The sequence below is a fragment of the Crocodylus porosus genome, unplaced genomic scaffold (assembly GCF_001723895.1).
Source record: "Crocodylus porosus isolate Cpor-Errol unplaced genomic scaffold, CroPor_comp1, whole genome shotgun sequence".
NCBI lineage: Eukaryota > Metazoa > Chordata > Crocodylia > Crocodylidae > Crocodylus > Crocodylus porosus.
In genome coordinates, this window is record NW_017728911.1 from 29685155 (window position 1) to 29697616 (window position 12462).

At 45.0% G+C, this 12462-nt stretch overlaps 1 protein-coding gene across 1 annotated transcript in view; it reads right to left on the reverse strand.

The window, feature by feature from the left end:
- AGBL1 (ATP/GTP binding protein like 1) overlaps window positions 1–12462 on the reverse strand; it is a 265668-nt gene that overhangs the window by 174763 nt on the left and 78443 nt on the right. Inside the window, exons 14-15 of the mRNA XM_019533180.1 lie at window positions 10047–10134; window positions 1828–1972 (exon numbers count right to left, since the gene is read on the reverse strand). Coding sequence (XP_019388725.1) covers window positions 1828–1972; window positions 10047–10134 — 233 coding nt within the window. The remainder of the gene's footprint in view (window positions 1–1827; window positions 1973–10046; window positions 10135–12462) is intronic.

Here is a 12462-nt window from a genome sequence, read left to right on the forward strand (position 1 = left end):
GAAGCTGACTTCCCCCCACTCCTGACCCCTCCCTGCCCCCCAAATGAGCCACCCATGGCTCTGCCCTGCACCCTACCCCAGCTGGGCAGCACCTGCCCCTGCCCCAGCCCCACTCCCTCCTTCACCCTGGGGGCCTGGATCTGTCCCCGCTCCCACTCCGTCCCTCCCCCATGCCCCTTCCCACCCCCCACAGACGTCCCAGCTGGATAATGCTCTCCAAGCTGTTGGGCTGCATATTGCAATCAGATCGGTATTGGCCAATATGGCTGTTGACCATCGGTATCAGCCAAGAACATCTTTATCAGTGCATCTGTAATCTGTAGATGGAAGTGAATCCTTTAAGAGGGGGTTGTGGTTGAAATGGAAATGATCCTAATACAGAGCATGTAGGCATGCTAGGCTACACACATACAGCTCCATGGCTGGGACTACATTAGAAAGGACATTTCATTTTCTTGGGTGATTTCTCCATTCTTGAGAAGGTCAATATGGTGTTACCAAAAAAGTCAGAGCTTTAGAAGTAGAGTGGGACCCAAATCCACCCACTCATCCATTTATCGCCCATAGCAAAAAAGCAAAGCAAAGGTGATTAATGGCAAAGATTACTAATTAGGCTGAGAAAAGGGGCAGAGGCAGCCCAAACTCCCTGCATCACTGCTTCTGGTGAGTTTACTTTCTCAGTCTTAATAGGGAAATAAAGGACCGCCTAAGATTTGCCACTTCTCCCCTCTATTCTTCACCCTTTTAATACCACACCCATCTATTTGACAATGGGGACTGCATTCATTTCCCCCATAACCACCCAATGTCCTTCACCAGCTGGCTAATGAACAGCTATAGGAAGCCACAGGAGTTAATCTTTCCTCCTCAGGCTGACGAGCATTAGCCTTCCTTTTAACACAGCTGTCAGGCAATACAGCTCTATGCCCGAGGTTTATATTTTTTAGTGCATATATTAGCAGTGCAGCCTAATGGGAGCATCCATTCCTACTGCAGTTGTGACTGGTGCAGAGCAAACATCTGAAGCAGGCCTTGCACTTCAGTAATGCAGAGTACAGCTCCACAGGCAGTGAGTCACTGGGTACATCTACACATTCATTCATGTGCTATAATTACAGTGCATTAATTTTAGTACCTGTAATAACAAGTACTAACTTAATGTGCTATACTCAGCACTACTGCCCATTAGCGCAGATGAATCCTTTTTGTTTGACACTTAATGCCCACTGGACTAATCTACTGTGTATTAGCATGGTTTTTGCCAGCTACACAAATGCGCAGTAGAATTAGGCCGGTGGACATTAAGCATCTCATGTAGATGCGCCCACTATATCCTAGCAGTTCAAGATTAACCACAGAAGGGAAGAAATCAGCCTCTTCCTCCAACCTGCCATAAGCACTAAGAGCAGCTCACACTGAGGATGAGGACCAAGGAGCACAATGTGAATGGAGACGTTTGGTTTAGTTTGGTTTGTCTGGTGAAGTGCCCTGAGAAGCAAGATGACCCAGCACATTGGTGTAGGTAAATGTGCTGCCATGCTGGTCAGCACAGAATATAGTGAGGGAATAAAATAAAACTATAAATCAGGTGCCAGCACCAGTTTCAATAACAAAAAGTTCAGCCTTAGATTCTCATAAGCACATACAAATATCTCACGTCAGGGATTGTTCCTATGGACAGGGCCAAACAAAAATACAAAAAGAAGAAGAAGAAAAAAGAGCATTATGGAAAAGACCTAGCATTCAATCAAAACTGTGCCACATCAAGAGCTACTCATGACCCAACCCCCACCTCCCTTGTTCCCATTATGAACACATCAGCCTTACCATCAGTGCTGAGTAGGTGTAGGGATAATGGTAAGCCAGGTAGCAGACATCATCTTTGTGAGGGAATGTAACACTGAAGGAAAGCGTGTAGTAAGATTTCCTTTGCGTGGCGCCTGCTGCTGCTGCACTCCAGCGGTAATGGTTTCTGGAGGAAGAGACAGGAACAGGCTGCTGTCACTTTTGTGTCTCCATGCAGTCATGCAAGAACCGAGCCACCAAAAAATGTTCCTCTTGGAGGAAGGCTCGACTATCTGCTGCCACTGGGCTCCAAGCTCAGCCATCCACTGCACAAACTCTAAGTCAAATTCAGGTGTAATCAGTCCGATTCCAGAAACAGACCGAATGCACCACACCATCCGGTGCCTCTGGACATTTTACAGCACACAGCAAGACACAAGTCAGGCCCAGTCCAAAGGCAAGAGGATCTGGAGTGCAAGCAGACATGGAGAAGCAGGCAGTTCAGTGATGGCGAGTGCCAGTGGGTAGGGCTAGACTCAAGCATGCGACTTGGGGTCCAGGCTCGGTGGTCAGAGGGGGCCAGAAAGAAGCATCGAGTCAAGGTGCAGAGAAACAAGTCAAGTTCTGGACATAGCTGCTCCCTGCCAGTCATTAGGCTGCAGGTCTGAGCTGCCTCATCAGTAGGTAAGAGCTCATGCAGTTTGGGGAGGTGCGGCTGGGGATGGAAGAGGCTGTTTAATGCCATGGCTACATGATAAACTTAGTCCCCAGTGGTAGTGCCCTCAAGCCTGCTGCACACCCTGGGCAGGCTACCTACTCAACTGGAAGCAGTGCTTCAGGAGGGATGACTATCACTGTCACTCATCCCTCTCTCTAGCAACCTAGAGAGATAACAACACCACTTCTGGTTCAGAAGGCAGAGACAGTGAGTTTATTATGTGGATTAGGCTTAAGAGTCCCTGAAGAAATTAGAAGAAGCAGAAAATGTTAGAGCCCAAGTCATGTAAGGAAGTAGGCATCAAGGCCCCGACATGGGGAAGTAGAATAGGAGCTGTATTCTATAAAATAACAGGCAAACAGTGAGGTGCATGGATGTCAGCCAGGCAGTCTGGATGCCATCAAAGGCAAAGCCTCTGATTGAAGATGGGAATGGGAGGATCCCTCCAGTAGAGAAGTGGAACTGACCTTGTGCAGATTTGCAACTCCAGGGCTGACCCTGTGATCCCTACTGGATCCCTCCCCTTTAATAACTTGAAATACCGCTCTTCTCTAGAAGCCCACGAATCTTAGGGCAGATCTTAGCCTTTTCAGGAAACTTCTCTTGCAGGGATTCATGCTAATGAAGAGAGGGCTTCTGGATGAGCTGGAACATTTTCCTTCAGCAGAGATGAAGAACCAATTCATGTACTTTAGGAAGAAGTATCACAGCAAATTGCACCCAGAAGTACATTTCAAACAATGTTTTTCCCACACTGCACCAATTATGCTGTTGCCGAACCTTCTGATGCTGAAGGACTGCAAGCATCTTTTTTTTTGACAAATGTTATCATCAGCATTGCATTAAAATGCAAACTACAGAAGGAAACCAAAAGATGCAATTTCAGCTCCTGAAATTTACAATACTAGTTTATTTTTCTGTTGTTGTTTTTATTCAAGGGGTTGAAGAGAGAAGATAATTATTCCTGTCAAATCCTCCAGAATAATCAGCTCTTCTTCATAAGAAATATGCAGCACAATAGCACATTTCTTTGCATGTGAATTTAGTAGTTATGCACTTGTGAGGTGAATGGCAGTGGTTAGAGCAAGGAATAGTACAGGCAGCCTCTTGCCTCAATGGCAAATTAAAAAGCCCGTGATTTAATGCTCAGCTGAGCCTACCCCTCTAAATGTCTCTGCTATTTGCAAACAAAACAAATTAAATTGAATGACTGCATTTGATTTATATCTATATATATCTTAAGTAATATTAAGGATGAGTTCATGTAAATGTATAATCTATATGGATATAATTTTAAGTTATATAATTGATCTTAACAGTACTTTGTATACATGCCAACTTCAGTGGGGCCATAATTTCACCCCTGCTTATTTTTAATTGAGGCATGAACATTTGTTTCTAGTGGCCCTAGATAACCACTGGGTTCATGAACCACATGCATAGCCTACATAGCAAGGACTCATTTCTCCTGTCCTCTATTTTGTTTGATATTATAATGGCAGTCACGGTGACCTCAATCTCAGTACAGTGGCAGGGGTCCCAAGATTTTCTGAGACAGTCCAAAAACACCTCCAAAGAGCTTAAGGGTGAACTCATAGGTACAAGGTGAAATGAGTCTGACAGTCAAGCTGCTCACTTTTCTTCCATATATTTTTACCCATCCATTTCCAGCACAAACCTCTACCATCTCCCGTGGCTCTACCAATGCAAAGTAATCGTGACCTAACCACCCCTTTCAAATCAAACCACCACAGAGCTTTGACGCTATTGCAAGTCTGCAATGCAGCGCTCCTGTGTTTGGGCTCCTCAGACACTCAGCTCTCCCACTCCACCTCGGTCCTCACCTTCTCCACCTCCCTCCCCCCACTGCTTTTGCCATAAAGAAACTTCTCAGAGCAGATTTCTGAAATGCCCTCCTTCAACTCACTTCAAGATTCAGGCTCATCCCTGATGACTACAACAAGCTACATGATGATAGTCAGAATTTCACTTGGAGCCTCCTGGGGTTTCATTATTTTTCACTTATCCCTAAAGAGGCAAAGCTATACATGTAGCCAGCTTAAATAACCGTATGTTGCTATTACCAGTGCTCTTGTCTCCCCACACACCATTGTGTAAATGCTCTTTGCTCAGCTGTTATGTTCTTTCCTCATTCAGTTTGTAAATTTGATGGGGCTGTGAATCTTTCACAATACGGTTGTGTAGCACCCTCCACAGTAAGGGCTCCATCCTGGCTGAAGTGCCTAAGTGCTGCTGCAGTACAGGCAATAGATAATAATCCCACTGACCTCTGACAATAAGTGATATGATGCTGGGAAGTTTACTATGAATATATTTTCACCTCTGAGTTGTCTGGGCTCAAGGGGCAGAAAAAGATCATACATTCAGCAACTGGAACATCTGGTCTCCACTCCTTAATTTACGCTTCCTTTTCAAAATATTCCCAAAGTTTTGCATGCTTTCCAGAAGCTAATAAACTGGTTGTTAGAAAGAATATACGAGACCAAATGGTGGCTTTTATCAGCCTGCAGGCTACATCTATTATGCCTTTGAGTCGCTTTATAATAGTCAAATCATAAAGCTTGCTGTTCTCCTTCAAACATATTGTACAGGCAGTTTATTTCTAACACAGCAGCTACAGAAAGTTAATTAATAGGAATAATAATACTTATCATTTACTGTGTACCACACTTTTCATGTTCAAAGACCCTTTGCAAACATTATTTAATTAAACCTCACAACCTCGTTATCTGTTCATGTTATTTAGGAACTTAGGAGGTAGATAAATATAATTACCCACATTTTACAGATGGGGAAACTGAGATACAAATAAGTGAAGCAACTTGCCTAACACCACAGAGCATGCTGGGTGTGGAGCTGGACTGAAACTCAGGAATTCAAAGACTTCAAGCCATATAGCAGTACTGTTATCCACCTCTGGCATTCAAGTAGCCGGAAAACATCATTGGTTTTGGGAGCAGTGAGGAATGGAGCAGTGCGGGGTATCAACTTAGCCTAAGTTGGCAGGGGAAATTTCAGGCATCTCTAACCACATGGCCCAGTAGAAATGGAAGCTAAGCTATTTACCATTTTTCTACACTGACTCTCACTGAGAACCCTTTTGGTCCTCATACATTTCATCCCTATTGGAATCTGGACTGTTCTGGTTGTACTTCCCTGCGAGCCCTGTTCCTGCATCTCCAGTGCTTGTGAGGGCATGTGACACCAACTTTTTTAGCAATGCAGGAAACAGAGGGTGCCTCAGTCTAAATATGGGTAGGCAGCTCCTCTGGACCCTGGTGTACACACAAGAGGTCTAGTCACATGTCTGATGAATCGTGCCAAGACCTTCAACGTGTAGGCCTAGGCAAAAGTATGGAGGAGCGGAGGCTGCCCAAGACCTACCATCCCTCCTTCAGACCACCGAGACGGAGTTGTGGTTGGAGAATCCAACTGAAAATCCCAAAGCCAGACTGCGTCCAGATGTTCAGGGCCTTGATGGTTGCAGCTTCTGCCAGAAAGCAACAAATAAGAACTGCTGCCTAATGCCTCATCGAGGGCACACTTCTGTTAGGGTGATGTCCCTTAGCCTTTCTCCAGTCAAGGTATACCCACAAAGCATTGTGGGCTAGGGTTTTGAGGCACCCTATAGTTGCCTTGCTTGGGAGGTAGCAACGTTGTGGTATTTTATAGGAGCTACCCTGCCACGTGTAGGTGATAATCTGGAAAGGTGATAATGAAAACAGTACAAACACTGTCTCACCAACTCAATATGTTACCGTTGTTCTTTAAATAATATGCTGGAAAGGAATATTATTTTGTGCATATTATAAACACCTGCCAACACAGCAAGTGAATTAGATAATCTTATAATAACTGTAACTCTGTTTATCATGGGTGTATCCTGTCACTTCCCAGGGAGGCAATAAAATAGAGCGGTATTGTCATCAAGATTTCTTTTGACAGCAGCATTGCTAATATTCTCCATAACATAAAATCTCTCTCATGAGATGTATGGGAAAGGTACATGATGGCAGAGCTGTGCTATGACATTCATCTTCATGAGTGAGCTATTCCATCTCCTCTCACCAGTGAAGATGAATGTCAGGAGAGATCAGCCAAGGTGTATTATGCAGACATCTTGTATATGTGCCTTCCCCTCCCACTGTCCTTCAGCTCAGAGGCTGCTTTAGATCAGAGATGGGGAGCTTGAGGGATTATAGGACTCGGGGTAGGTGGGTGGATTACCTCCTTTGAGTTTCCCCATATTTATGAATAGCTAACCTCTATTCAAAAGTCTGCAATCGCAGGCAGGGAGGTTTGGATGCGCTTCGTGCCAGTGCCTTCCCACCATGAACATAACTCTGGGACTGAGGGATGATGTGGGGTCCCTGCACCAAAACACACTAAACAGGCTCTCTCCCTTGTGCTCCCTCTTCAACCAGCCTGGGGATGCCCATGATTGCTCCAGACATGGTTGTGTGACTTGCAGTCCTCCACACTACAAGCTTCTATGCCCGAGGGCTCTTCTGTTATCAGTGAAAGAAGAAGAATGAGCGGGAGAGAGAGCGTACGTGGCTGTACATATGTGAACCTAGAAAGAACAGCAGGTGAAAGAGATGATAGGCAGATGTCTTGCAAACATATATTGACATGTAATTTAAAGTACATGTGTAAAACACCAGATACTCCAGAACAGTGCATTGCTCTCCTATTGTCTCGATAAGATTCTGGTCTAAAATATGATTAGGAACTTAACTGCACACCCTTGGCTTAATCTTACCAGTCAGCTGCTATTTAATTACTCCACAATAACTGCTTTGTTAATGACATTAGGGGCTATTATTACTGTAATCAGCACATAAGCGTTGCATAACCTGCATCTGTTGGTACCTATGCTATCTCACATGCAGGAGGCCATGCCACAAAATCCAAAGGCAGCAGGCATGCAAGGGCCAGCTATCTGTCTGAAGCTCTTAAGCTTTGAAGGGAACAATCTCAGAGGCAGAAGAGGTTAGATAGAAAAAGATCAGTGCAGAATGTTATTAGGGGAAAGCAAGATGGGTATTCAAGTCCTTACGGAGAAGGCATCTGTTAGAAAGGAGATAACCTGACCCTAACCCCCTCCCAAAAAGATTGATTTATCTCAGTTAGTTTTGTTGGTTTTATTGTTTCTTACTCCTGCCAAGAACTGATTTTGGGGCTGTGTGTTTCTCCTGAAAGGGGGTAACTTTTCTAGCTGTAACCACAGTGATACTTGGTGGGGCTGATGATAGTGTTGCTTTTGCTAGTGACAACAGTCACTTTTAAGCCTTTACCTATGCCAAATGTTTGAACCCCAACAAAAACACCAGGTTCTTTCATGAGGCTTTTCAAACAGCATCCAAACTATGCAATCACAGAAGGAAGAGATTGCTATATGCTGTGACATAGGAAATGCCTTTTCATAGTTGTGTTGGTATGCTGAGACCATCACCTCTTATGCCGACTGGCATTATCTCACTGTTAGCTTGTATACCCTATATCTGTATCCATCCTTTGCTCTTGCCTTATGATTATAAGATACGTAGGGCAAGGCACCATATTTCTGTCCTATGTTTGTAAAATGCTTTGCTTAGTGTGGTTCTGGGGCTCCTGTGTCCTATGGTAATTCAAATATAATCATAATCATCACCACCACCATTATGGAGGAATATGTGGTGAATGACCTATTTGGTTAGGAAAATCATAGATCTCAAATGTTGGAAAGACTCAGGCAATCTAAGCCATGCTCCCCTGCTCTCAGGCCAATAAAAATCAGGATAAAACCATTTAATTTAGCTAAAAACACTGAATTCCCTGGATACAATTTACATAAGATTTAATCATGTTGTGTTATTGATTCACTTCCATCCTGATCTGTAGCATTTTATATTGTTCCTGTCTTGGGATTCCCATACAGTTCAATTGATATACCTACTTTCTGGCGTGCAATACTCAAAGTTATTTCATTCTTAGACAACCCTAAATTAGCTACTCTTCAATGAACCCCAATTTAGACCTTGACATTCCTTCAATTACCTTAACTTTGTCCCACACATCCTCTAGCTCTGCCAGTGCCATCACCTTCTGGCCCATGTCACTCCAGTTATTCCAGCCATCAATGCCCCTTCAAGCCCTATTTCTCAATTGACAATTAAGTGCTGTTGATTACTTTCTGGAAGCAGTGGGAAAACTGTAGCAGGCCTCTCTCTGAACTTACAAAGTCTTAACCCTTGTGCTTCTTTCCTTGACAGTGATGACCACTCACGAGATACAGGTGAGCCAGGGGTGCCTATTTTGCACCTGGAAAATAAGATTGCTGGACTCCAGTGTCCTTTACAAGGCACAATCATCACTGAATGCTTGTTAAAAGTGGGGCTTGACCTGTTGCTTTTCGGAGACTGTAAAGTGCTGCAGAAACAGTCCAAGAAACCTAGATAAAGTGGGAACAGCCATGAAATGACAGGCAGGGCCTACCACACAACTCCCTCAGACACTACTGCCTGGGCAGAGAGCAGAGACAGCTCTAGCTACAACAGCACTATTTAAACCCTGTCCCAATTATTTTTGGTGCTGAGGCAAAGTGCAAAGGCAACGATATAGTTCCAGGGAGCGCCGTCTGCAGCAGACGTCTGCCACTTGGGGGGCAGAACGCCAAGTTCATAGCTAAGTTGACTGATGGTCCTTCCAACTCGAGGCCTTTGCAGTGTTGCTCTGGGATCATTTCCATATACCATCCTAGGCTCTGTCTAGAGGAGCTGATTTTCCTCTGATGTCAACACAGCACCAGGTGGTTACTGGCTACATCAGGCCGCATTTGAGTTAATTTTAATATACAGGGCCAAGCTTAAACTCTTGCTGATATCAGCTGGGACTAGTAGTTGCTCAGGCCAAGACTGAACTTGGCCTACATGTTGCATAAATTTCAGGAGAAACCCTGGCACAGACAGGAAGGGCAGAGCAGAGCACTGCTCCAGAACACCTGAGTGAAACCACCTAAAAATCACAGCTCATTCTTTGATGAGAGACATGGGTGACTCAGTCTCTTGGGAAACCCTCTCTCTGCTGCATTCAGCTGCTGCACATTGTTTTGGAGGAATAATGATACAAGTCGGGGATGGAAGAGACAAACTGGTAGGTCTTCTACTCCATCTCTCCAGTAATTGGACTGGGGCTCCACTGCACCCATAGAAGCCATCGGTACCACACCTGTGCACTTCTGGGTGCACCTGAACAGGGCTTCAGGGTGGCCCCATTTTGTCTGCACCCCGCCCCTTCTCTCTTCCCACTTCAGACCAGAAGATGGGACATGCCACGTGCCCCCTTTCTCATCTGGGAGGCTAATGAAGGGTCCTGTTCACAACTGATCCTTGCAATTGGAAGCACAGAACACAGCAGGCTGGCATAAATTGAGACCGTGTATGAGAGAGGTGGCAGCTCTGGCAGCTGAAGGTTAGCAACATAAATACGGTTAGAAAGAAGGGAAGGGGACCCAACGGGTACGCACCACTGATACACTTACTTGTAGTAACAGATATCATATCCCACCCGAATCCAGTGAGGCTTGCCCTGGAGAGCTTCCTTCACTGAATACATGACCGGTTGCATGCCTACATAAAACAAAGGCAATTTCAGGTGACATGGCTTCCTCAGTTGGGCAGGGAGAGGGAATACAACACACATTGTCATTACTTTGTCTGTGTCGCCACAGCAGAGACTTTAGCACAGGCGTATATATTTTCACTCTAATCCTGTGCTGGATTTGGAGGCAGCCACAGTTTGTGGGAAAATATGGTGAGATGAAACCAGAGAAAGGGAGAGAACAGATCTCCCCTACTGGCTACTCCACAGCAGGAGACTTCAAACCGCTCTGCTTATATGAGGACTGAGTAAAGCAAGAGAGGCCTTTCCAGCCTGGTATGCCATCCTCTGAAGCATCAGAATATAATCAGTAGGCATCTCATTGTCTGGGATTCAAACTCGTGCCATAAAGGAGAAGGAGCAATGTGTCTTCTGATACCAAACCTTTGATAACAACAGCTAGCAGTGGATGCTTCAGAAGAAGGCCAAATATGCTTCCCTTAGAGCCATCTGCTCTTGGGTGCCCCATAAATTCCTATAGCAATGATAGCCATCATGTGCTATATGTTATATTGCAGGTCTCAGAGCTCTGTCCCTGAGAAAGGCAACAGAATATGCCCCTAAAGTGGCTTCAACACATCATTTCTGGGCTTGACACACCTGGCATGTGCAAGGGCTAACAGGCTTGTGCTTCCTGGCAGCCACCCCAAGAGCACTGGGAAAGCAGTGTGGACATGCCCCTAATGACCAGCTTCTTACACCATAAGCATCGACCTCCATAGATGCACTTGGCCAATTAGTTGAACCAATCTTTATAAAACTCCCTTTCTATAGGCAAGCTTTATCCTCCTGTTCCAGCAAATATTTTGTCCTCTTTCGTGAAGAGCTCCACAGCTCTTTCCCCATCCAGATTTCTAACCCCCTCTCTACCTGTTGCCTTTGTCTTCCTCGCCCACTCCATTGGCCTGTCTCCAGGGTACTCGTTACATCTGTTTCATTGCCTATGGGGGCTCGCATCCGAGATGTACAGGGCATCCCTTGGGGTCATTAATGCTGGGGGCTTATTTGCTCCCCCTCCTTCTCCACCCCAAAAAGCAATTTACATAAAACCTTCCCATTCCTCCTCTTCCTGCTGCCCTTGGATTCCTCTGGTACAACTCACCAGCATTTTAACAGCTGTCCAATGCAGCTCTGAATATAGGCAGACCTGTCCCATACCGCAACAGAAGGTGGAAAGGAAAGGCATTTCAAATGCAAACTCATCCTCAGCCAGGATTAACTATTCTGCTACTGCTTCCTGTGCCAGAGACATCCAAAATGCACTTCTGCTCAAATCTGTTCTCAAAAAACAGGCTGCCTCATGGGGGCTTTAGAGCAGCCTAGGTGCCCAACCAGCCCATGGAGTCAAAAAGGCATATGCGGCTCCAGGGGTACAGCTTGCATAAGACCCCATAGCAGCACAGGAAGATGCAGTTTAACATCAAACTGCCTCAAAGCAAAACATTTCAATGCTGATGAACAAAAGGAAAGACTCTGCTTTAATTTTCCCAGTGGGAACTTCAGATTTTGGGCCATTTTTACTGGGTTTTGGACAATGCTCAAAACATTCTGGGGAAAGGGAGGGATATTTGCTTTCTGATTATCAGTATGGCTGGTACTACTGCTCCTTGGTGCATCTTCGATGTGAAAATTACACAGTGCCATCTAGCTGACAGGGAGGACAGCTGGACCATCACAACACAGAGGTAGCCAGGGTTGTAAAATCTTGTCACCCATGCCACGGTCACAAGAGACCAGGATTGTTTGGAAAACTAGGATAAATCTTAGCCTGGAAACAGACATGAGGAAGGTAGTGAAAAAACAGCAACTCTTATCCAGAAAGGAAATGAACATTGCACACAGTGCTGGTTGGGCTATGAGCCTTGTTCAGCAAAGCCAGATAGGTTTTGATGCCTTCTAAAAGCAGCAGAAGCCACCCACAAAAGGATATCCTGAGCAGCTACACATATTGATCACACCCTGGTTTAGCTTCTGGAACATTTTTCCTCCTAAACATGCTTTCTTCATTCTATATTCGTCCATTTTAAAGCTCACAAGAGTGACAGGATAGGTGCAGGCTATAATCACAGAGGTAGATGCTGTAGTGATCATCAGGTTCAAGAACCACAGGCATATGTGAACAAGAACAACATGCTTTAATTTGTGGAGCATACGCAATATCTGCAGACCCTTTGTCTGTCTCTCTGATTAACAGCTACTATGTAACTAGCTAGCTGCTGCCTGAGGAACCATCTCCCCATTCCCAATCCCTCAGTCTCCTGTTAGGAAACATCTTTAAAACATAACTTCTATCAAAA